The sequence below is a fragment of the Artemia franciscana genome, chromosome 2 (assembly GCF_032884065.1).
Source record: "Artemia franciscana chromosome 2, ASM3288406v1, whole genome shotgun sequence".
In the NCBI taxonomy this organism is placed as follows: Eukaryota; Metazoa; Arthropoda; class Branchiopoda; order Anostraca; family Artemiidae; genus Artemia; species Artemia franciscana.
Genome location: NC_088864.1, coordinates 63,554,458 through 63,580,287, shown reverse-complemented (window position 1 = coordinate 63,580,287; position 25,830 = coordinate 63,554,458). Strand labels below are relative to the sequence as shown.

The window sequence follows — 25,830 nt, the reverse complement described above, 5'->3', positions numbered from 1 at the left end:
CAGATTTACTGCTGTAGGTAGTCTCAGCTGCGGTCACAAGTAGTCGCAGTCACTGCCATGATTATTAGCAGTCACAAGTACTCGTAGTTGCAATTTATCAAAGTCGTAATTAGTTGCAATCGCAAGTATCTGGATTAGTAAGTTGCTCCAGTCACAAACTCAAGTAGTCAGAGTCGCAAGTAGTTACAGTCGCAAGAAGTTACATTCGGGGTCACAAGTAGTCACACTCGCAAATTGTCACAGTCGCAGCTACAATTTGTCGCAGCAGCAGGCATAATCAGACTCGCAAGTAGTCGTAGTCCCAAGTAATCGAAATCGCAAGTAGTCGTAGTTGCAAGTAGCTGAAGTCGTAAGTGGTCACAGTACTAGTCTTAAGTTGTAACAGTCACAAGTAGTTCCAGTTGCAAGTAGTCATAGTTCTATTAACAAGTGGTTGCAGTCGCAGCAGTAGTAGTAATAGCAGCCCTGAAAGTTTAAAGTTAATACCCATAGACGTTCCCAAGATATTGTAGATGCGCCCTTTAGACAACCTGATGCCAACAATTCTTTTTTATTTGCTTCACCATTTCCCTGAACACTTTCTAAAGTTTCACTTTAATACCTATAGCTTTTTTTTGGAAACACCCAAGAACAAACATTCCATTACCCTTTTGAGATGTGAGGGGGGATCGTAAAAGACCAATGGTGCAAGCTTACCCTCTGAACACCTTTCGTCATCTGCCTCAACATTCCCTGAATGTTTCAGCTTAACACCCTTAAAGTCTCTTGAAATATTGCTGATTCGCCCTTTTGGCAGCCCGTAAGCACATGCAGAGTGTATTTTGATTTTGTTCAACATCCCCTCTGGCATTCCTGAAAGTTTCACCATAATACCCTTTGTCTTTTAGAGACCCAGGATCAAACATGCTCCCCCTCCCTTTCCCAAAAACAAACTATAAGTAAACAATGAGCAACTCACAAAGTTTACAGCCCTCGCCCCAGGGACTGTGGTCATGGGTCATGTCGTCAAGAAAGGCATAGTTATCTGATCTTTAGGCTATTCCGAGACAATTGGCTACCTTGAAATTTTGATCAAATATGTTTCAGGAGAGGGTAGCTAGAAAGGGCGCGGGAGCGGACTAGTTGCCCTCCAATAACTTAGACTATTATAAATATCGCTATAAATGTTGATCTCTAATCGAATGAGCCCCCTCCAAAATCACTAAACCACTTCTAAAACCACTTCTTCTATATTCTGGAGATTTCTCCACTTATTCTGGAGGGAAACAAAAACAACAACAATATGTTGAAGCCTATAGCTCTTTACAACTGTAAGTGCTAAGATGTTGCATCTGAAAAGGATAAAAGGAAAGAGGCATGTCGTATACCCAACATGGTCGAGGATTCGTATGTTGGAATCTGTATATTGTCAACCTGATCAAACAGTTCGTGGTAACGAACTGTAGTAAGGAGCGACCCGGCTCAATAGTAACCAAAACTCTAAAAAATTGAATTTTGATATCAATAGCTAACAAAAGAATTGCATTTTAATGCTGATTTTAAATATATAAATTTTATCAAGTTTAGTCTTACCCATCAAAAGTTACGAGCCTGAGAAAATTTGCCTTATTTAGGAAAATAGGGGGAAACACCCCCTAAAAGTCGTAGGATCTTAGCGATGATTCAGCGATGGTGTCAAAAATGACACCATCAGATTCAGCGTATCAGAGAACCCTACTGTAGAAGTTTCAAGCTCCTATCTACAAAATGTGGAATTTTGTATTTTTTGCCAGAAGACAAATCACGGGTGCGTGTTTATTTGTTTTTTTTCCCAGGGGTCATCGTATCGACCAAGTGGTCCTAGAATGTCGCAAGAGGGCTCATTCTAACGGAAATGAAAAGTTCTAGTGTCCTTTTTAAGTGACCAAAAAATTGGAGGGCATCTAGGCCCCCTCCCACGCTCATTTTTTCCCCAAAGTCAACGGATCAAAATTTTGAGATAGCCATTTTGTTCAGCATAGTCGAAAACCATAATAACTATGGCTTTGGGGATGACTTACTCCCCCACAATCTCTGGGGGAGGGGCTGCAAGTTACAAACTTTGACCAGTGTTTACATATAGTAATGGTTATTGGGAAGTGTACAGACGTTTTCAGGGGGATTTTATTTTGTTCGGGGGTGGGGCTGAGGAGAGGGGCTATGTTGGAGGATCTTTCCTTGGAGGAATCTGTCATGGGGGAAGAAAAATTAAATGAAAAGGGCGCAGGAATCTCTAGCATTACTATAAGAAAACAATGAAAAATAAACATGAAAACGTTTTTTCAAATGAAAGGAAGAAGTAGCATTGAAACTTAAAACGAACAGAGATTATTACGCATATGAGGGGTTTTAAAAATACTTTAGCATAAAGAGCGAGGTATTTAGGAGGAGATAAATACCTTGCTCTTTATGCTAAAGTATTTTTAGTAATCTCAACTATTTATTCTACGGCCTTTCTGATTCAGGGGTCATTCTTAAAGAACTGGGACAAAACTTACGATTTAGTGTAAAGAGCGAGGTATTAACGAGGGTACAAACCCCCTCGTATACATAATAAAAATATAAGGTTATGAAAGTTTGTTACGTAAGTTAATTCTTAAGTTACGCATATTTTTCAATAATAAAAACGCTCGTTAAAATTAAAAGTTCTAGTTGCCTTTTTGAGTAACCGAAAAATTACAGGGCAACTAGGCCTCCTTCCTCACCCCTTATTTCTCAAAATCGTCTGATCAAAACTAAGAGAAAGCCATTTAGCCAAAAAAGGAATTAATATACAAATTTCATTTTAATAATTTATGTGCGGTGAGCCAAAACCAAACATGCATTAATTCAAAAACGTTCAGAAATTAAATAAAAAAAAACTTATTTTTTTAGCTGAAAGTAAGGAGCGACATTAAAACTTAAAACGAACAGAAATTACTCCGTATATGAAATGGGTTGTACCCTCCGCAATCCCTCGCTCTTTACGCTAAAGTTTGACTTTTTGCCACAATTCTACTTTTTAAAACAATTAAAAGCTTTAGCGTAAAGAGCGAGGGATTGTGGAGGGGACAACCCATTTCATATACGGAGTAATTTCTGTTCGTTTTAAGTTTTAATGTCGCTCCTTACTTTCAGCTAAAAAAATAAGTTTTTTTTTATTTAATCATAAAAAGATCGTTCTTTCTGAGCCCTTTTAGAATGTATTTTGGTTGCTTCATTGATTTCTTGCCAGTAAAAGAGGTTTTCCTCTACATTTTCTAAAGAAAATAACTGCCGCCGACAATTAAGTCAATTCGGTGGGTTTTTTTTGTGTCGTCTATGTGTGAATAATTATTGAGTTTGTTACTAGCTAGAGCCTTGTCTAGTCTTGTTTGGTAGTAAAAAGTAGGCCTTAAGGAGGGACAATTCTCTTCCTATTCGGCATAGCTTTTGCTCTTTAAAAGAAAAATAAGAATCAGGGGGATGAAACTTCACACCAAATCAAATACATAACCATGTGGTTACATGTGAAAGCTTATTGAAACTGTCTGGTAATTGTGGGCCGTTAAAGGTAATTGTATTATTTTTATTCAATATTAAAAAAAAACAGTTTTTGCAACTGAAAGTAAGGAGGGAGATTAAAAGTTAAAACTAACAGAAATTATTTTGTAAATGAGGGGGTCGCACCCTCATCAGTACCTCGCTCTTTACGCTAAAGTTTGACTTTGTGTTCCAGGTATTTAAGAAAGACTTCTGATACACATGGACCGTTTAAAAAGAATAATTAGCTTTTTACAAATTCAAAAGACACTTTAGCGTAAAGAGTGAGGTACTGAGGAAGGGGCAACCACCTTATACATGCAATGAATTCTGCCCGTTTTGAATTTTAATGTTGCTCCTTTCTTCAAGTTGATTTTTTTTTAAATTAAATTTTTGAAAGTGTTTTAATTAATGCTGGGAAGTCCAGATCCCCCTCCAATGGAGAATTCCCTTATCCTACGATGACTTCTCCATGGAAATATACTCCCGAGTAGGCACCCCCCCCCCCCCGAGAAAATCCCTCCCCCGCAAAAATATATTTATGCTTCCCAATAGCCAATACTGTTTGTAAGCAATGGGCAAAGCTCATAACTTGCAGCCCTTCCCCCGAGGGCTTTGGATGGTCAGGTCATCCTCAAAGACATAGTTATTAAATTTTTGGACCATACTGAAGAAAATGGCTCAAAATTTTGGGTAAAAAAGGGGAGTGTGAGGGAGTCTAGCTGCCCTCCTATATTTTTGGTCACTTAAAATGGGCACTAGTACTTTTGATTTCCAACCAAATGAGTCCTCTCCCAATCTTCTAAGATCACTGGCTCCATACGACAAACCCTGAAAAAAAATTTTGATCCTGCTTCTGGCAAAAATTCAAAATTCCACATTTCTGCATATAGGAACTTGAAACCTCTAGAGTAGGGTTTTTTGAAATTCTGAATCTCGTTGTCTGATTTTTATTAAGATCACTTAATTTTTTAGGGTTGTTTCCTCCTTTTTTTTCAAAATAGAGGCAAGTTTTCTCATGCTCGTAACTATTGATGGGTAACATTAAACTTCATGAATCTTATATATTTCGAATAAGCATCAGAATTTGATTCTTTTGATGTTTCTTTTATTATCAAGACTCTATTTCTTACAGTTTCGGCTACTATTGAGACGCATCGCTCCTTACTTGCAGCTCGTTACCATCAACTGTTTGATAAATTTTGCACAATAAATTTCAGAGATTTCACTGACAGTGCAAAATAAGGACTAATTGCAAAAAAAAAACTTATAAAAAATTTATACACTTTTGAAGACTTATAATTCCCCATGGGAGATTGAAAAAAACAAATTTTTGAAAGGCGGCTATTTGTCTTTGGAGATACAAGGACTAAAATATGGTCCTGAAGAAAGTAAAGAATATACTCAGATTCCATGGTAAAAAAAATAAAACTTAAAGTAACACAATTAAATAGCAACTAGCATTAAATCCAACAACAAAAGGGGATCTTGATTGGAAATTTATTATTATTACCACCAGATAATACAATTTTTGGGTTCAATATGACTTAAAGGCTTCAGAGAAAAAAGTACTTGACTCAATTATGAGTTGCTAGCAGCAACAAAAAAACATCCAGAGTAGAGCATAGAATTATTAAACTAATAATTTTAAAATTATTATTAAAAATTAATAATTAATAATAATTAATAAAAATTTATAAAAATTAATTAATAACTAATAATAAAATTATTACACTAATTAAAACGCCGGGAGTTGAAAACAAATTTTTAGTTGAATGGAGAATAGGTTTTGAAGTATCCACGCTCTGATTAAATTTAAAAAAAAGTCAATAAAATAATTCAAGTTACTAATGCTAGGGAGTCACACTTCCTCCTCCCTAGATAACCAAAACAACGAAAAAAAAAAGAATTGTAAGTTGTTTATGCTAAGTTGTATACGACTGGTTCGTTGTAAACGAATACTTTGTATACGAATGTAATTTGTATACGACTGGTTCACTGAAACACATTAGAGCCTAAACTGATAAAATTAAAACATAGCTTTTACTATATATATATTTTACATAGCTTATATAGGTAAATAATCTTTGCTTTACTTTTACCTTAGAAGTTATATCTGGAATGAACACTTGATCTTTTTCAACACGCTGATCTGCCAACAATTTTTCCAAGAACATATCTATTTGCTCTCTCTGTCTTTTCCAGTAACTGTCGTTAGTTTGACTACATCCTTTGGAAGATGGTAAATCCATCAAAACCATGGACTCTGCAAGCGAAGATATATTTAGCAACGCGCAACGAAGAATATGAACGAAAAATGAGCTGCATTATAAGAATCGCCGTGTGTATTTTTGAAAGAGGCTGTTTTTAGCTCTACCATTTAAATGTTATCCCAAAGTCAGGGGCGGATCCAGCCTTTCGTTCTAGGGGGGGGGGCGATTCTTACCGAAAAGAGTGGGGGTAGTGTCCTTTTTGTCGGCCACAAGGCTGACTTTATTTTTCACGTTTTAAGTTTCCCTAGCGGTCTCTTGTTTAACGAAAATGGGGTTTTCATATATTACAATAATGATTACAAAAACTGTACTTGATCAACTGACAACTGTTTACAAGCAAAATTCAAGCTTCCTGGCTCCACGGTTCGCAAACCTGTCAATTACTCTGTCAATGCTGATATCGATGTCGCGATGCACATTAAGGAGGGCCAAACCACTGAGTCTAGTTTGCCTCATCTTTGCTCTGAGCCAGATGCTTCAGATCTGGTTGCGTTGCACAACCCCACCCACTTCCAATGTTTACATCGAACAGGGAGGCGAGAACTAGCTAAAATTTACAGGGTGAATTGTTCTATTCTATGAGGTGACAAAAAATACTCGAGGCTAGCTTGATAGTGGAAAAGCTGTGGAATAAACGTAATGTAAAAAGGTTTTATAGTCTAGTTACAGTAGTTAGAACATGCGTTAATGCAGACTTCCGTAAGTGCAGTAAAAAAAGATTACAGCCCGTCTAGGGGGGGGCGATTGCCCACCTCGCCCCCCTGGATCCGCCCCTGCCCAAAGTGCACAAACTAAAACTTATTTGTCCTCTTTTCAAGTTTTAGAATCATTTTGTTGCATGAGGGTAGTTTATAGTTTTGTTCATGATTTTCAATGAGGGGTGCCAACTTTGAGAAGTGGTAATCAGGAACATGAGGGGGTGCGTCCCAAGCACGCCAGAGGTGTACCAAGTGTGATGGAAATTGTGCCAAGCATGACAGAAACTGTGTTAAGTGTGGTGGAGCTCTGCGGCACAAATAGAGTTCTGAGATGTACACAAGGTAGTGGAGAAAGGGAAACCTTATCGTCTTTCGTTTGACAAAGTTTAAAACAATGTGCTGCTAAAACTTAGGTGGAGAACATTAAATCTTGATTTTACACTGCAAGGCATACTAAAATTCAATTAGGGATCCAAAAGATGGATCTTATAATAATGTAAATACTAAATGGTAGTACTTAGGCTTTGTACTTTGCCTTGTTTCGGGGGAAGAGAGGCATTTCGAAAGGATTACAAGACTTCGAAAATACAAAAACAGACCAATTATGTTAAAAAATACCTATAGATTAATTTATGTGAGAACTACTTACCGACCGTAGTGTTGACAACCTTCAAGTGGTGATCCGGAGAGAGTGGTGAGCCTCGTTTACTCCTATACACAATAACGGCCGATTACCGCTAATCTGAGTGACTGCCCAGACACTCGCCTCTAGTGTTTCCATTCTAGGGATTTTCTTCTTAAAATGGGGCTTTTGAGGTCTCTTAAGGGGTGACTTTTTTCGTTTAGGGATTTCGGGATTTTTAGGAACCTTATCAAGTCTTCTGGACTTTTAAAGGAATTTCTAGGGTTTCAACCGTAAAAAAATCCTCTTCCAACCCAAAAAGGAAAAATAGGACTGAAGTAGTTTCCCAACCCATTGTCCCATAAAGCTAATAGTCTGGATGTGTTATTAAGGGACTTAAGACTCTTTTGCAGAGTCGATTCTGAAGCTTATTTGTTATGTTTGTTTGCTTATCTATGCTGAATAGAGTCTTCTAAGAGATGTGCAGAGGTACTGCTTAAATTAAACAGGACTTGCAGTAATGAAATAATTGTTTATGTCTTGCTTCTACTGGACAGGCCTCTGCAGCTTTAAAGTCAAAAGACGGAATAATATATAGTAAAATGTATTTTTTTTATCAGGAATGCGGTTTTCCTGGCCTTTTCTACATGATTGGCATAAACTTGGTTAGGTATTCAGATCAGAGCAAATATCGTTGGAGCAATATGTTCATTTAAACTTCTCTGCCTTATCTTTTTTCCACAGCTTCCCTGCATCTTTTTCTGATTTTTGATCATTGAATAGCAGTCAATAGCTACCCACTAATGACATCAAAACTGTAAATAAACGAACAAACTAGGATACCAGGTGATCTGTCCATTTTACTGGTATTTTTAAACCTTTTGTTCTTTCCATTGGGTCACAACTTTTAGTTAAGATGATTGTTTTACCTGCATGGCTGTCAAGTAAAAGGCTGAGATACTACGCAATGTTGACATAACATAGTTTATTTGTCAATGGAAATAAACTTAATTTAACACAATGGACCATAATCCTAAGTAATCATAAAAGGCAAAATGATTACGCTTTTTAGTATAAGAAATAATTTATTCCCGTAACATGATCTGCATGATTACCATTACATTGAAGCACACTTCAATATTTTTTCCCACTCTTGTTGAAAATAAATTAACAAACTAATATATTTCCCACTTTGCTCAAGAAAGTTTTTAATATAATGTGAGACGAGTAGAACGTATACGGTAGGCCAAGAGCATTATAAAATTCGATATTCATCGCTGCTTGAAAGATGCATAGCCAATCTAGCAAGTCTTTACCGCTAATGGGCTACTGTTAACAATGTTAAGGGTATTGTTAACACCTTGAATATGGTCGAGGAAATCCGAAGGTATTCAATAGGATTTGTATTTGGACATTTAAGGATCCAAATTGAATACATTGATTATTTGATTTGTGTTCATGGTGCCAAGTTTAATAGAACACTGCCATCATGGGTAATTTCCCAGTAGGTTTCAAATTGATTTAGCGAGATAAATGCAACCCTTTCCTCCAATGGTTCGGCAAAAGTATATTCTAAACGTACTGTTCACGTTTGGACAATAGTCATATCTTGCGTACCGGACAAATCCAATACAGTGACACCATGAGTTTTTGCAGACATTTCTTCGGCTATACCATTTTCAAATATTTGTGAATCTTGATCTAGGGATTAGATTGTGAATTTATATGGGGCCCTGAAGGATTTATCAAAGGATAAATTTGAGAGTTGAATTCCATTTACTTTAAATGCAAGAGATAAAAGTTCAAACACTTCAAATTTATGTTGAGAACTAGTCCATGATCCAACGGCACTAAAACTTTTTACAGAAGCCAAAGCAAGACTTGAAGGAATTCCACCATTGATAAATGATGAATCAGTGTAGGTACGTGTACCCTTAGCAATGTGAGATTGTTTCGTGATTGTGTGAGGAACCAGAAGTTCTATATTATTTCCACTAGCTCTTAATTTGTCCATTGCCAAAGCAACAAAACTCATAACTTGTTGTTTTTGTACATAGAGTATTGCCGAGGTGAGAGAGACTGTTACATCGGGTGCAATGCCAACTCCTTTTCGCAAGCTAAAACTGGACAGTGCAAGTTGTAGCTTTGTATCTATCTTAACGTTGGGAGGCGACCAATGAGGTATATTCAATATCTCATGAATTTGCTTTCCCAACAGTGCAAATCTTTAGTTGTTGCATCTCCAAGTATATTGCTAGTGTCAGTGTCCGTTTTCTATTCATATCCAAAAGCCATACCTCTCAATTTCTTAGGGGACAATGGAGCCATCAACATGAATTGTATATAACTTACATAATTTGAAAGATTGTTGCTTGTACTCATCAACATTCTATTTATGTAAAAACTAATTTGGCTCAACAAATTGTGTACTAGACAATTTTTTTAGGATAAACCCTTGGCTGCACTTGGTTTTTCATTGTTAGATTTTTTGAAAATCGATGAAAATCTATAAGTGTGAAGTCAATTCTATGAAATAATCTTCACTGGAAAAAATTTGAAAATGTACGTTTTCAGAGAGTGGTTGTTGCGGATAAAATTGTTTATAGTGACGATGTTTTACACTGACATCAACATTTTCTGCATTGACAGATTTAGAGATGAGTTGACTAAAGGTGAGATTCCTTATGTGGTAGATATGCCATTTCTATGAAAAGAAATCCTTTTTCGATCTAACAGTCGTCACTTTTGATTTCTAATTGGACAAGACCAGTGTTTTACACTTCTGGCCTGAGTTGAGACTGATAAGTGATGCTGCTTCTCGCCCTTTTTAAACCTTTCCCGCTTCGTCGTGATTTCAGTCGCTCGCTGAGGGATCACGCGCCTGATCTGACATTTTGTGACAAACTTTCCTTAAAATCCTTTCTAGAGCCCCAATCATATAGCGTAGATGACGCAAAATCTTTGGCAACCAGTTCGATATATTTTCCAGCCAGAGGTAATGCAGAGCGAAACAACTTAGCAAAAAAATTACTAAGACCATAACTGGACATTGACGAACGACCCCTGTAATAGTCCATTCCATGACCCAATGGTTGTGGTCCAAGAATAGTAACATAGCTATCAATATCAGGACAAGTAAAAGTCTTTTTTTCTATTAGTAATCTCACTGAATGGGTCGAAAATGACCTGTCATCACAGCCAAACCTTTTGTTATTGCTAGAGAATCGCTCAATTTACTTCTTAATGTTAACTGACAAGCTCCAAATACGAAGTGTTGACTGGAATATATTAAGGTGCTTTATATTTTAGTGGTGAATGTGTTCGTGACTGTTTTTTTTTCGTTCAAGAATACATGGAAGGGGGACCCTTGATGTCTTACTTACCCTTGATGTCTTAACAAAGGATGCGTGAGGAAATAAAAAACTGTTTGATGAGAAGCCGGGTGTATAGTCTTTATAGATAACACAATGCTTACCACTGACATTGTGTGCTTTTAATAATACAAATCGATTCAATTTATTTCTGACCCTTCAACAAAACAAAAGAGGGTTTGTAGCCCTAGTGACAGAGCAAGACAAAAGAAATAAAAAGGCAAAATAAACAATCAAATAAAAGAGAGATTACAATCGACAAACACAAACATAAAAAATATAAATCTCAGTCAGATCAGCCAAGGCAAACTATGTGCTGGGACGACTCCTGAGAGCAGTTTTCAACAAACCACAAATTAGCCAAACCAAAGCCCGAATTTACAACGCCACAGTCTCAAGCAGCATGCTGTACTCATCTGAGACATGACCGATAACCCAGACACAGCTAAGAAAGGTCGATGCCGTTCAGAATAGGCACTTGCGTCGAGTCGAAGGCTTCAAATGATATGACAAGATCCACAATAATGAGATCCTGAAGACCTTCAAGCTGGCAAACCTCTCTATCCAAGTATAAGTCCGGTCTATAAGGTGGTACGGCCACCTACTCCATCTCCCACTAAGTATCCCTGCAAAGATAATCTTGGACTTCAACCCCTCGGAAAATGGCTGGAATCACCCTCAAGGAGGGCCAACGCACTACATGAACTGATGTAATCAACCAACGCCTGCTCAGCCGCAACATCAACCGATAACCCACTTGATAGTGTAAACATCAAGTTTACACTAAAGTTTGACTCTTTCTCTCAATTCTACTTTATTAAACATGAAAAAACTATAGCGTAAAGAGCGGAGCGTTGAGAAGGGAACAGCCCCTTTCATACACGGTGTAATTTCTGTTCGTTTTAAGTTTTAATGTCGCTCCTTACTTTCAGTTTAAAAAACTAGTTTTTTTATTTAATTTCTGAACGTTTTTGAATTAATGCATGTTTGATTTTGGCTCTCCGCACATAAATTATTAAAATGACATTTTCATATTAATTCTTTTTTTTGCTTAATGGCTTTCTCTAAGTTTTGGTTAGACGATTTTGACAGAAAAGGCCTAATTGCCCTCCAATTTTTTGGTTACTTGAAAAGGCAACTAAAACTTATAATTTTTTACCAACATTTTTAATAGCAAAAAATATACGTAACTTAAAAATTAACTTACGTAACGTTTTTGTCCCAACTCTTTAAGAATGACCGTGAATCAGAAAGGCCTTAAAATAAATAGTTGAAATTACTAAAAATGCTTTAGCGTAAAGAGCGATGTATTTAGGAGGAGATGAACCCCTCATATGCGTAATAATCTCTGTTCGTTTTAAGTTTAATGCTGCTCCTTACTTTTAGTTGAAAAAATTTTTTCATATTTATTTTTTCATTGTTTTCCTTATAATAATGCTAGAAAATCCTGCGCCCCCTTCATTGAATTTCTCTCCCCCATGACATATTCCTCCAAGGAAATATCCTCCCACATAGCCCCTACCCTCAACCCCCCCCCCCAAACCAAAATAATCCCCCTTAAAAACGTCTGTACACTTCCCAATAACCATTACTGTATGTAAACACTAGTTAAAGTTGGTAACTTGCAGCCCCTCCCCCGGGGACTGTGGGGGAGTAAGTCATCCCAAAGACATAGTTATTATGGTTTTCGACTATGTTGAACAAAATGGCCATCTCAAAATTTTGATCCGTTGACTTTGCGAAAAAATGAGCGTGGGAGGGAGCTTAGGTGCCCTCCAATTTTTTGGTCACTTAAGAAGGACACTAGAACTTTTCATTTCCGTTAGAATGAGCCCTCTTGCGACATTCCAGGATCACTCGGTCAATACGATGACCCCTGGACAAAGAAAAAAGCAAACAAATAAACACGCACCCGTTATGGGTGTTCTGGCAAAAAATACGAAGTCCCACATTTTTGTAGATAGGAGCTTGAACCTTTTACAGTAGGGTTCTTTGATACGCTGAATGAGATGGTGTGATTTTGTTAATTGGTGTGATTCTATGACTTTTAGGGGGTGTTTCCCCGTATTTTCCAAAATGAGGCAAATTTTCTCAGGCTCGTAACTTTTGATGACAAAGAATAAATTGGATGAAACGTATATATTTAAAATCAGCATATAAATTTGATTCTTTTGATGTATCTTTTAGTATCAAAATTCCGCCTTTTAGAGTTTTGTTTACTATTCAGCCGGGTCGCTCCTTACTACAGTTCGTTACCACGAACTGTTTGATTGCTATAACATATAATTAAAGCAGCAAAACTCAAGTTCTACATCCATCGAAGCACTGTGTAGCCGGTTTCATTTGTTAGTTTCTTTCAGCTTAGCGCGAGACAAGACAAAGACAAGTGACAGAATAGATGGGAAATATATAATTTGGACAATATATTTGCACATTAGGGGGAAGAGGGGGGATTAAAGTATTTGGACAGTATAAAGTTAGAAAACAATTCTTACTTCATAATATACAGAATTATTGCACTTAACACATTTTGCATGCAGACCCACTACACTCAATCCCAACCCTCTTAATGCGCAAATATTATATTGTCATAAATTTTGTGAGATTTCGTTGCGATTGAGTGTCAGGGAAACAGGTTCTACTTAGGTGAAGAACTTTAGTGTTCCCGCTATAATACATAAGTACCGTTTCCATAATTGGGTTACTGAAGTATTATTTTTTTTATCATGTTTTGGTATATTTCATTATGATTAACCTGTGGTGGCTATAACATCTAAGTACCCATATTAGTTTAGATATCCTCTATAACATAATTTCTGCTCCTTCTAAGCGTTAAATTAGCTCTGTACCTTTCTAGGCAATTCTTTGCTTATATTTTTTACTTGTAAATATAGAAAAGCAGTACTCACTAATCAGTGCCATTGTTTAGATTATTTTTAGATACTTGTAACTTATGATTCTACCTTCATTTTCCTCCATTATGCCGTATAAACTCGACTCAAGCCAAATTAGTCCAACAACTATCACATTCAATTTTCTGCATGTTACTAAGTTGATCCTTGAGAATGATTCGAAGGTTAAAAAAAAAAATCAAACTGTCTGGTAGAAATCTGGACAATGCACGTGTAGGCAAGAAGCAATAAAAAACCGAACTTCCAGACAGCAATGTCGAAAAAACCAGATCTAATAGCTTAGGCCATTAGATAATACTAAACAAAACAGGTTTACTCCTGAAAATGGCTTTTATATCAAACAAACTGCAAATTACCAAAGTTGAGCACTTATTCTAAGATTTGTTAAATATCCCCTGAGACATCGTTTCTGTCCGCAAACAAAAAAAACTCTTAGTATATGCCTTTCTTTCAATGATATTCACGGTTCCTTAAAGGGCAAATTCTCAATCAGCATAAGAGAGAGAGATAGATAGAGAGAGAGAGAGAGAGAGAGAGAGAGAGAGAGAGAGAGAGAGAGAGAGAAGAGAGAGAGAGAGAGAGAGAGAGAGAGAGAGAGAGAGAGAGAGAGTGAGAGAGAGAGGGTTGAGAAGAGACATAAAGAGAGGGAGAGAGTCAGAAGGGGGAAGTCCTAACGGCTTTTTATTTCAATTTAAATAGAAAACGGGTTTTTCTAAAACAAAAAAAAAAGCAGTATTAAAACTGAAAACGAAAAGAAATTGGTTTCTATATTGGGGAGGGCTGCAGCCATTGTTAAGGCCATCTTCTTTCCCCTAAGTTCAACCGTTTCCCCTTTTTGAGACTAAAGAAATACTGTTCTAAGACATGAGTAGGATTACAGAAAAACATCTTTATTTTTACAAGCCTTGAGATCGCAAATGATTAATTATTTGCATCTGATTTAAACGACAAAATATCCAGTTCAAATGTACAGAAAACAATTGCTAAAGAAAACATTAATAATTTTCTACTGACCAAGATTTTTGCACTCTAAAACGCTTTTATTGAAGCTTCAGTAAAACTACTGGTTAAAAAAGGAAATTGCGGGGATAGCAGCAGCCCACCTGAACTACATGATCATTAGAACTTGTTATAACGTTTCATGTTGTTCTGGATTATTATTTGAAGCAGCTTGTTTCTTACTTTAATCTATGTTCGTTTTAGTGTCATTTCCAGGATTATCGTGAATATTAAGAGGCTCCCCACCCCTTTCCACTCTTCATATTTTACACCGAAGGTTTTGAATTTCTGAAAAAACAATGGCAAAAAGGGGTAATTTTGGTTTGTTGGTTATCCAAATTAAAAGCAAAATTTCTAAAGGCTGGTTCATGTGCAACAGAACTTTCTTTTAACTTCACCCCGAGCAACACAACCAAATTAGCTGAACCCTCGTGTGATTCAGTCTCCGTATAACTGAACCCCTTTTAGTTTAGCCGCCATACGACAAACCGTGTTCAACTTAAACACCGTACAACTCAACACTCATTCAACTCAAACCAAGTGTAATTCAAACCAATCTTAACTCATCTCCATTTAACCCGACCCTACTGCAACTCTACCCCCGTTCAACACAATCCCCTGTATGATTTAACCCTTAGATTGGAAAGTTTTACTGCTGATGATGAACACTGTAAATGTGTTCGAAATATCCAGTTAAATAATTTTATATATATTCACTGTCAATTAAAAGGTTTCATCGCTATTTTGAACTTTTTACTTTAGATTGGGTTTAGTTGCCCAAACGGAGCTTAAGTTAAACGGTAGTTGATTTGCATGGGGGTTGAGTAAATGGTGTTTAGTTAAGCGAGAGCTGAATTTCACAGAGGTTGAGTTGAATGAGGGTTGCGTTGAATGGGGGTTTAGTTAAAAGGTGGTTAATTTAAACGAAGGATCACTTGACCAGGGAGTGAAATAGGCTCAGTTGAACATGGTTCATTTAAGTTTAGTTACTCAAACACCCAAAATATTACTTTTAAACTCCTAATCTTTGGACTAAATTTAGCTTTTAAAACATTTTACAACTTTTGCTATAATGTTTGAAAACTAAAGTTGCCTGTTAAAAACAAGGATATCTGCAGGTAAAATTAAAAAAGAAATATAGTATTCTTGGTTATATCCATTTGGTCAAGGGCAGCTGGTGGATGCGCTAAATCTACTGGATGCCAGGTGCAACGAAAAGTTGAATTCGTATAGGTGTGCTCGAACTGTACGGGGTAGCTCGAACTGTGCTCGGGGTACAAATTATGGAGGGCTAGGGGTCAGGGGGTTGACAACCCCTTAAAATTTTTACTGTAACTTTGGGGGCTCTTGACTTCATATCATTGATGGTCACTCTGTCAACTTCTAATAGTGTAAACCCACTCATTTCAATAATAAATGCGTTTTCAAATAAAAGTTGCAAAAACTATAATTACACAGCTATATTTTTAAAATATACTTCTTCTACGGTGAAAAACAAATATAGTATTCTTGGTTATATCCATTTGGTCAAGGACATCTGATGGATGCGCTACATCCACTGGATGCCAGGTGCGACGAGCTGGAAAAGCTGAATTCATATAGGTGTGCTCGAACTGTTTATAGCTATAAGCGGAAACTGTAAGGTGTTATTTCAGAACTACCAGAAAAGCGAATTCCTATGGGCCTGCTCGGAGGCCTTAATACCACACCAATCTTGACATGTATTAAGCTGAAGTTCATTACCATAAAATCTGTTGTATACATAAAGAAAATGCGCCTCGTCGGAAACTACTGATTTTATTGGACATTTTCATAACACAGTGCACAACTCATTTAAAAGTCTTTCAGATGGTCCTTGAACAGAGTTGTCTTACAAGAGGCGGAGGAAAGAAAGAACATTTTAATTTTTTTCGTGGGGGGGGGGAGGTTAAAGCGTATGAGCAAGGGTAGGGGGTTTACAGCCCGTTGGAATTTCTACTATATCGTTTGGGACAACTGTCTTCGTATTATTCCTGTCCAATTTATGAACTTCAAATATCGTAAAATTCACTCATTTCAATATTCAACTCAACTCTACTTTATTAATATCAAATAATCAATACATGCATCTCTTTTAACGCCCCCACAAAAGACTTCATAGTCTGTGAACGTAAGGGAAATAAACACAGGGAGAAAAAAAAGAATAAAAAAAAGGAAAACTGCAAACATGTTATCAAACCTTTTTTTAAATTATTTACACACAATTGAACTGACCAACTAATATATAGCAATATTATTGTTTATATAAAAAAAGGAATAAGAAGAAGAATTAACTCAAATGACTTTTCATTAAGCTTTTGAAGACCCCGATGGAGTGATAATCTCTGATATTCTTCGGCAGGGAGTTCCAAACCTTACTACATGCGTATGTAGGGCTAAAGTCTGACCTCACGGTTGGAGTTTTAACAACCAATAAAACTTCAGCGTTACGAGATCCATGAAGATTTACACTAACTTGGGGTTGTAACAATTTCGAAAGACAAGAGAGAAGTTGACCATGAAGATATTTATGAATAAAAATAGCACAAGATAGGAAATACTGTGGACGGAACCTAAGGAAAGAATTTGTTGACGTACTATTCGTATCTGAAACTAATTGACGGGCCTTTTCATGAAGAAGAGAAAGTAGTTTTAATAGGAATGGGAAAGTACTCATCCAAACAATCGAACAGTAATTTATGTACGGTTGTATGAGGGAGTTATAAAGAAGCTTCAAAATACCCCCAGGAAAAATATACCTTAGCTTACATATCATACCTAAGTTTTTTGACACTTTTAAACAGCGAAGGTTAATATGGTTCTTAAATGAAAGATTCTCATCGACAAGCACTCCCTGTTGGGATATTTACAGTCCTCCACCTTGAACACAAAAGGAAACCACTTTTTTGCACCCGGGTAAACATACACCCTTCCTGCTTACCTTCTCCAGATTTCTCCAGGTACCCATTTAGAGCTGGGTCGACTCTGGCTGAGGTTACAGAGTCACGCCACTGACCCCCGTTCCAAACTAAATAACTGGTCACAACTGGGATTGAACCCGTGCCCTTGGACACAGAATTCCCACGCCAGCGCGCCAACCACTCAGCCAGGACGGCTGATGTGTCACCCGGGTAGCACTGATGTGTCTCCTTTTTGTCTCTTTTTTTTCTACCAGGGCTAGTGCACGGCCGAGTACGTCATAGAGAGATGCTTAATAGCTCGCTCGAACGGAAATTAAATTTGCTAGTCGCCTTTTTAAGTGAACAAAAAGATTGAAGGACAGCTAGCCCCTGCCCCAAAAGGCTCCTCCCCCAAAGTCGTCCAATACAAATTTTTAGATAGCAATTTTGTTCAACATAGTTCAAATGTCCAATAAATATGGGATTGATGGTGATATGACCCTTTATAGTCCCTGGAGAAGGGCTGTACGTGGTATCGGGTGTATCAGTATCGGGTGTATCGGTATCGCACATATTAGCACCGGGCGTATTGATGTCACATGTATCGTATAGGGAACATCAGTATCGTTTCTTTTTCAATCGTAGTTTTGTGCCTTCTATCGTGGTTGCAGTAGTAGCTGCAATCATGGTTGCCGCAGTAGCAGCAACCTAGTAAAGAGCAAACTACTAAAATAAAGTTTATTGAGAAAACAAATTTTTGGTGATTTTGAAAAAGAGCCTGAAAACCCCTCCAAAATGGCAACGCATCAGAATCAAAGTTGCACAATTGGAATCAGTATGGTCAAAAATCTTGTATAAGGTGACTAGAGTCTCTTACCTTGAACAACAAAGACAATCCCTCTTTTGCATGGGCACACTGATGCCCTTTTTTATTCTTTTGACCCGGGCTAGCAAGTTACCAGAACAACATATAGAGGTCTTTAATGGCTCCTTCTCCTAGCTGAATTCGCTTAATTCTCCTAGCTGAAGCTCCTTCTCCTAAAGCCGTCCGATCAGAATTACGAGATAGCAATTTTTCAGCGTAGTTGAAAAGTTTAAAAACCATACTTGGTGATAACCTGATACTCTATAGTTCGTAAGAAAAGTGCTGTAAATTACGCAATTATGGTTCTACAAAATCTAATGGATTAAATTAGAGTAAGAGTGTTCATAGTTCAGTCACTAGAGCTTGGACTTTGAATTAGGACGTCAAAGGTTCAAGTCCTTAAACGGCCTTTTTTAATCATGGTTTTCGTGCCTTCTATATGATTTTGTGGATAACCTGTATTTGTTAAGGCAGACTACGGTAATTCTTAACCAATGTTGTTTTTCCTACTGCGCCAAAAAATTACGACTAACCGCCAAAATTTAAGCGATTTTGAGCTTGAATTTTTTTCTGATAATTTCTTGATGAAAAATAAAACCTCACTTTTGTTTTTATACATTTTTTAGTATTTGGGACAAAAATTAAATCAGGTTATTAAAATTCGTCAGTTCATTGTTTCTTTTGTTTCTCATAGTCTCTAAAGAAAGGTTTTCATACATAGCCTAGTATTTGTTATTGGGAAATGTTCGGATATTTTCTAGGGTGGGATTTCTATAGGGGGGGATTTTCCATGGAAAGAGATTTCCATGGGAAAGAAAGTTTCTGGGGGAACTTTTCAGAAGAAAATTCAAAAGGGGGCAATGGGAATTTGCTATCATTATTTGAAAACGGTCACAAACAAGCAACAAAAAAATCCCCTTGTAGTAAGGAACAATATTAAAATATAGAACGAACAGAAACTATTCTGCATATTAAGAAGGGCTTCTTCCTCCAGTAAAACAAATTAATAGATCATGGCAGTGTTCATTCTACACTAAATTTAAATTAAACACGGGCAAAGATTAATTAAAAAAAAGTATTTCTACGGGGAGTAAAGAGCGAGGTTGAAATTTAAAACGAACAAAAATTATTACTTCACAGTCTATCTAACATCCATCAACAAAACTAGTTAACATAAACTAACTGATAATATTTCCCTGTCTTTGTATAATTACAAAAACTAGCGCTTTACTGAAAACACTCTAACGCCAGTATAAAAAAGCAACAACAATAATACTGATTTAGGACTCAAAAGCGAGTACACAGCCTGACAACAACACAGTAATCTTCAACGCTCTTCATAGTCTTACACCAAGCTCTGATATGAGTAATATCCAGTATAAAATTAAAATTATCTTAACACTTAAGAATAAAAGTGAATATTATTTTAATAGCCGCAAAGTCATTGAACAGCACACACAAATAAAGGATTGATTTATCAGGTAGATTTTGTTCTCAATAGCTAAGACATCGATTTTAAATTGTAAAAATTACGCTTTAGTGTTACTCGAAATGAAGAACAAATAAACCATTATTTGAACAGCAGAAATCCGGTTAAGTCTCTCTTTACAACGGAATATTTCAAGTTATGATACAAATTATCAAGCTAGTCTATAGTTCAAATACCATCAAGATGGCTTGACTACGGACTTGTCCACAAACTAACCGTGAGATGTCTTTTTCAAAGCCAAATCAATATTCTTTTTTTCAAAAGGTGTCCTTAATTGGTTTGCTTCTACTGTATCACAACTCAAAAATTGTTTCGTGTTTTCAGTAAAGTGCTAGTTTTTATAATCAAACATAGGGAAATATTATCAGTTGGTTTATTTGTACTAAATTTATCAATGTATGTTAGATAGACTGGGAAGTAATAACTAGTGATCGTATTAAGTTTCAACTTCGCTCTTTACTTCCCGTAGAAAAACTTTTTTTTTTAATTAATTACTTATGTGAGTGGGATGCCTATTTCTCAATCCTCACTCTTTACGTTGAAGTCTTGAAATTGTTGAAAAATACTTCTTATTTAATTTCATCGACCTATGTGTTTGAGCAGTCTTACTTAGAAACTTGTGACAAAACGTCAAACTTTGACGCAAAGAGCCAGGGCTGAAAATGGAGTACCCCCTCATATACAGAATAAATTTCAGTTCGTTTTTAGTTTAATGCTGCACCATATTTTCAGGTGGAAAAAACTTGTTTGTTTCTCTTAAATTTCTGACCATTTTTCAAATCTTGCCAGGAAACCCCCTCCCCCCAAATATAGAGTCTACTGTGTATTGGAAACTTTTTCCTCGTAGAAAATTCTCCCTATGAATTCCCCCCCCCCCCCCCTTGTGAATTTAGCCCAAAAAATTTCCGTAAATTTACCAATAACAGATACTACGTGTAAATAATGGGCAAATCGCATAAGTTTCAGAATTTTCTAGGGGCTGGGGGGGGGGGGTCATGTCAACCCCATAGGCATAGTTATTGACCTTTTAACTATACTGAATCATATGATTATCTAAATATTTTGTTCAGATGCCATTTAGGAAAAATGGGTATTGGGGGCGGTTTAGTTCACCTCTAATTCTTAATATCCTTTAAAAAAAGAGCACTAGAACAAAAAAAGAAAAACAAATAAACCAATAAAAACGCATCCGTGATCTGTCCTCTGGCAAAAACCTAAAACTCCATTGTTTTGTACATACGAGCTTGAAATCTCTAGAATAAGGTTTTCTGATAGGCTAATTCTGGTGGTGTAATTTTCATTGACTTTTTGAAGAATGTTCCCCCTTTTTCAAAAATCGGGTAAATCTTTTCTGATTCGTAGCTTTTCATGGGTAGCATTCAACTTAATGAAATTTTTACGTTTGGAATCCGCATAAAAAGCCAATTCTTATCAACTGTTATGAAAATTCTGTTTTTAGAGTTTCGGTTACTATTGAGCTGACTGGCTCCTTGCTAAAAGTTCGTTACTGCGAACTTATGAGGAATATATTTGGCTAAACATCGTATTTTTCAATTAATTTCGAGAAAAATTGGATTTTCATTTTAGTCAGTTTTCGAAGCTTCAAAGATTTTTGAACTACAGAAAATCGCCAAAAAATGAAATATAAATAAATCGTCCATAAAAGTTCTATGAAAATGTACTGTTTATGCATAAATGTCTGTGTGTGCACTTCGTATACACATAAATTCAGCTTTTTTCTAAGTTAAAAATATTCCCTTTAATTTGACTCAAAAAACAATTTTTTGTTTTCATTTTAATTTCGACCTTTTAAACTCAAACAGACAATTAAATTTTGCTCTTTTCTGTCATAATTCTAACATTTGATTTTAATTTCTATTCAGCATGTTCCTTTAAATGGCACTATAGTCAAATTCAATATGATATTCAAGGAATTTCAATCTACCATTGAATACCAAACCATATTGGTTAATTAAGCTTATTTACGCCGATAATTACATTTTTGCTAATTAAAAATATATAAATCTTAATAAGTTCAATGTGTTAGACTTCAAGCAAGAATCATATTTAAAAAAAAAAAAAAAAAAAAAAGGATCAATATTTGACCGGTCTACATTCCAGCAAAAAGTTTTGTTGAAAATCCTATTTATTTTTTACAATGTACAGCTACCAATCTTGGAGGCCATTAAATTAAAAAAAAAATTCTTTTTTAACTGAAAGTAAGGAGCGACATTAAAACTTAAAATGAACAGGAATTATTCCGTATATGAAAGGGGATCTCCCCACCTCAACATCCCGCTCTTTGCGCTAAAGTTTTTCGTTGTTTTAAAAAGTAGATCTGTAAGAAAGAGTCAAACTTCACCGTAAAGAGCGAGGCGTTGAGGAGGGGACAGCCCTTTCATGCTTTAAATAATTTCTGTTCGTTTTAAGTTTTAATGTCGCTCCTTACTTTCAGTTAAAAAAAACTTTGTTTTTATTTAATTTCTGAACGTTTCTGAATTAATGCAGGTGTTGATTTTGGCTCACCGTACATGAATAGTTAAAACGAAATTTACATATTGATTTCACTTTTTTTGGCTAAATCACTTTTTCAAAGTTTTGATCGGACGATTTTGAGAAAAAAGGGGCAGGGGAGGGGGCCTAAATGTCCACCAATTTTTTTGGTTACTTAAGAAGGCCACTAGAACTTTTAATTCTATTTTCGAAGGTTTTTATTAGTAATAAATATACGGAACTTTCGAATCAACTTGCGCAACTAACTTCTATATTCGTATATTTTTATTACGTATATAAGGGGGTTCGCCCCCTTACCAATACCTCGCTCTATACACTAAAGTTTGAATTTTGTTCCAATTCCTTAAGAATGACCCCTGAATCACAAAGGTCATTTAACTGGAATAAATAGCTCTTTTGAAATTACTAAAAATACTTTAGCTTAAAGAGCAACCTATTGAGTAGGGGACGAACCCCCTCATATTCGTAATGATTTCTGTTTGTTTTAAGTTTTAATGTTGCTCCTTACTTTCATTTGAAAAAAACTTGTTTTCGTGTTAAATTTTTCTTTTTTTTTAAATAACGGTGGAAAATCCAGCATCCCCTTCATGGAAATTCTCTTTTCTCATGATAAATTCCTCCATTGAAAGAACCCTCCACGTAACCCTCTCCCCCACCCACATCCCTTCCACCAGAAAAAATGCCCCTTGAATACGTCTATATACTTCCCAATAACCAATACTATATGTAAACAATGCGACCCGTAATGTTTAGATTACGCAAGTATGCAAGTTCATAACTTGCAGCCCTTCTGTGGAGGATTAAGTCGTCCTCAAAGACATAGCACCTAGTATATATTACTTAAATCTTTTGAAGCGCTCACGTTCACAGCCACACTTCACCAAAGTCATTATTGACTTCTAGTATCATAGTATTATCTACTTATTGTTAATTACCATCGACAGATTGATCAGGATCGTGGCAAAGTTTACTCTCTATGCAAGTAAAGGGCCATAAGACCCAACCTGCTTCTTCAAAAAAATTTTTATTAACTAGTCTAAAAAAACCCTCGTTTGTTTTGCTTTTTCTTGAACTTTTTTTTTGTTTTTCGTTTTGTCTTACTTCATTAGTAACTTCATTAACATTTCAACTTCATTAGTAAAACTGGCATGCTATACCCGACTGTAATTAGGACTGCATAAATGTGGCAACGCCACACTGTCTGGTATTTATGTTCGCTTCGAACATGAGTTCATTGTAGCTTCTGCTCGTTCTAGGAATTATATATATTCTAATATATAATTAGTGTACTCTAATCAATCCCAAATTCTTACCATTTCGAATTTCTAAACTAATATATTATGCGCATGTTTAAGCTTTCAAATTTACTTCCAAATTTTTTTAAAAGTTTTTTTTTTTTATATTAAAAGTTGCAAATATCGAAAAAAGGTCCATGTAGTGAATTTTATTGTTTGCATTTTCTTTGAGCTATTTATAAGTCTCTTATTTTACCTTGACTTTCCTCCCTCCGGGGACTCGAACTTCGTCCAAGTCTAATTAATCCGAGTACTCTTTTAATTGTCAGCACTAATAATAATTCTTGAAGAATTAGCCAACCGGTAAAAGCCATGGTCAAACACGTAGACTCAAAAGCAATAAAAACCAATATTTCGACAGAGTAGAAAAACAACGGTAAGCCAATCAGAACCAGTAGGTTGAGTTTCTAAATAAATACTAAAAAAAAAAACAGTTTTATATGTGAGAATTAAAAAAAAGGATTTGGGATTGAATAAGCTGTTAATTACACCAGCCAGGCACAGTGAAAAACATCTTTGACCTTTTTTATGGGGGGGGGGGGTGTAACCTACCAAAATTATTGCTTGTAAAATATGTATTTTATTCGCCCAGGAAAGTCCATAAAAAAAAAATAGCCGTTTTTTACGGTAAATTTTCGATTCAAACAATAATCTTGAATTTTTTTGTGCATTTAGGTTCCCTTGGATGTAATAGCGGCCTAAATACGACAGTTAGGTACTCACAAAAGGGGAGAGGCTTCACGCTTGTGCCCTAACAGAAAAATACCCCCTTTGTTTTTTATATTCCACAAGATAACATTGTAAGTAATTTTTCTTAGTTATATTTTATTTGTTGCCCCACCGTTCAGAAAGACCACGACCCCCATCGAAACCAAATTATACGCTTATGCTTGACGACATATTTCCTGAGAACTTCAATCTCAAAAGCCTAGTAAACACCTTATTCTCATTTAAAAAGTTTCAGTGCGTTTCATTTGTTCAGATGAAGTTTATTTGTTAAATGAAGTAAAAAGGGGTAATCAAACAGTTTGTTGTAACGAACTGTAAATAAGGAGCGACCCGGCTCAATAGTAACCGAAACTATAAGAAACGTAACTTTCATACAAATAGATACATCAAAAGGATCAGATTTTTATGCTGATTTCAAATTTACAAGTTTCATTAAGTTCACTAAACCACCAAAAGTTAAAAACCTGAGACAATTTGCCTTCTTTTCCGAAAAAAGGCGAAAGGACCCCCCTAAAAGTCATAGAATCTTGATGAAAAGCGTATCAGAGAACCCTACTGTAGAGGTTGCAAGCTCCTATCTGCAAAAATGTGGAATTTGATATTTTTTGCCAGAAGAAAGATCACGGATGCGTGTTTATTTGTTTTTTTTTTTTGCTGTTTTTTCCCAGGGGCGATCGTATCGAACCAGTGGTCCTAGGATGTCGCGAGAGGACTCATTTAAACGGAAATTAAAAGGTTCTAGTGCCAAAAAAGCGGCCAGAAATTGGAGGACAACTAGGCCTCCCTCCCGCGCTATTTTTTCCAGAGTCACGGAATCAAAATTTTGAGATAGCTATTTTGTTCAACATAGTCGACAAATCTAATAACTATGTCTGTGAGGACGATTTAATCCCTCACTTCCCCGGGGAATGGTTGCAAGTTAAAAAATTTACCCTTTGTTTACGTATAGTATTAAATTTGGAAGTGTACAGATATTTTCAGGAGGGATTTTTTCTAGTGGGGATGATCGAGAGGAGAGGATTATGTAGGAGGATCTTTCCATGGAGGGAATTTTCATTGGGGAAGAGAATTTTCATGAAGGGGAGCTAGATTTCCCAGCATTATTTAAGAAGAATCAGAAATGAAATATACATAAAAAAAATTTCAACTGAAAGTAAGGAGCGACGTTAAACTTAAAATGAACAGAAATTATTGCGTGGATGAGGGGGTTCACCCCCTTGTCAATATCTCATTCTTTACGCCAAAGTGGTCTTAGTAATTTCCAAATATCTGTTTATTCTAATTAAACGGCTTTTGGGATTCAGGGGGCATTCTTAAAGAATTGGAACACAAATTCAAACTTTAGCGTAAAGAGCGAGGTATAGTCGAGGGGGAAACCCCCTAATATTACGTATACGAGGGAGTTTATTTCTGGTTTTGTTTATGTTTTTTGACAATTCATCCCCAACTCTCCTCGAAAAGTCGGTAAAGATCAAGATTAGTGGCTGTTGAGATGTAATCATGTTAAGAAAACAATTCTTACTTCATAAAATGTAGAATAAAAATATTCGTATGTTTCCTGATAACAGATATTAAATGTAAGCAATGGGCAAATTGCATAACTTTCAGTTTTTTTCTAGGGACTGT

The 25,830-nt window shown here is 36.1% G+C and overlaps 1 protein-coding gene across 6 annotated transcripts in view; it reads right to left on the bottom strand.

The window, feature by feature from the left end:
* Positions 1-25,830, bottom strand: part of LOC136043922 (cyclic AMP response element-binding protein A-like) — a 294,352-nt gene that overhangs the window by 39,664 nt on the left and 228,858 nt on the right. Inside the window, exons 1-2 of one of the 6 annotated variants that reach the window (XM_065728975.1) lie at positions 13,447-13,618; positions 5,616-5,785 (exon numbers count right to left, since the gene is read on the bottom strand). The exons of 2 other annotated variants lie outside the window; for them this stretch is intronic. In XM_065728975.1, coding sequence (XP_065585047.1) covers positions 5,616-5,785; positions 13,447-13,462 — 186 coding nt within the window. In that variant the 5' untranslated portion in view covers positions 13,463-13,618. Of the gene's footprint in view, positions 1-5,615; positions 5,786-12,978; positions 13,002-13,446; positions 13,619-25,830 lie in introns of those variants that run through there. 3 more of the 6 variants (XM_065728970.1, XM_065728972.1, XM_065728974.1) reach the window with 3 other exon arrangements.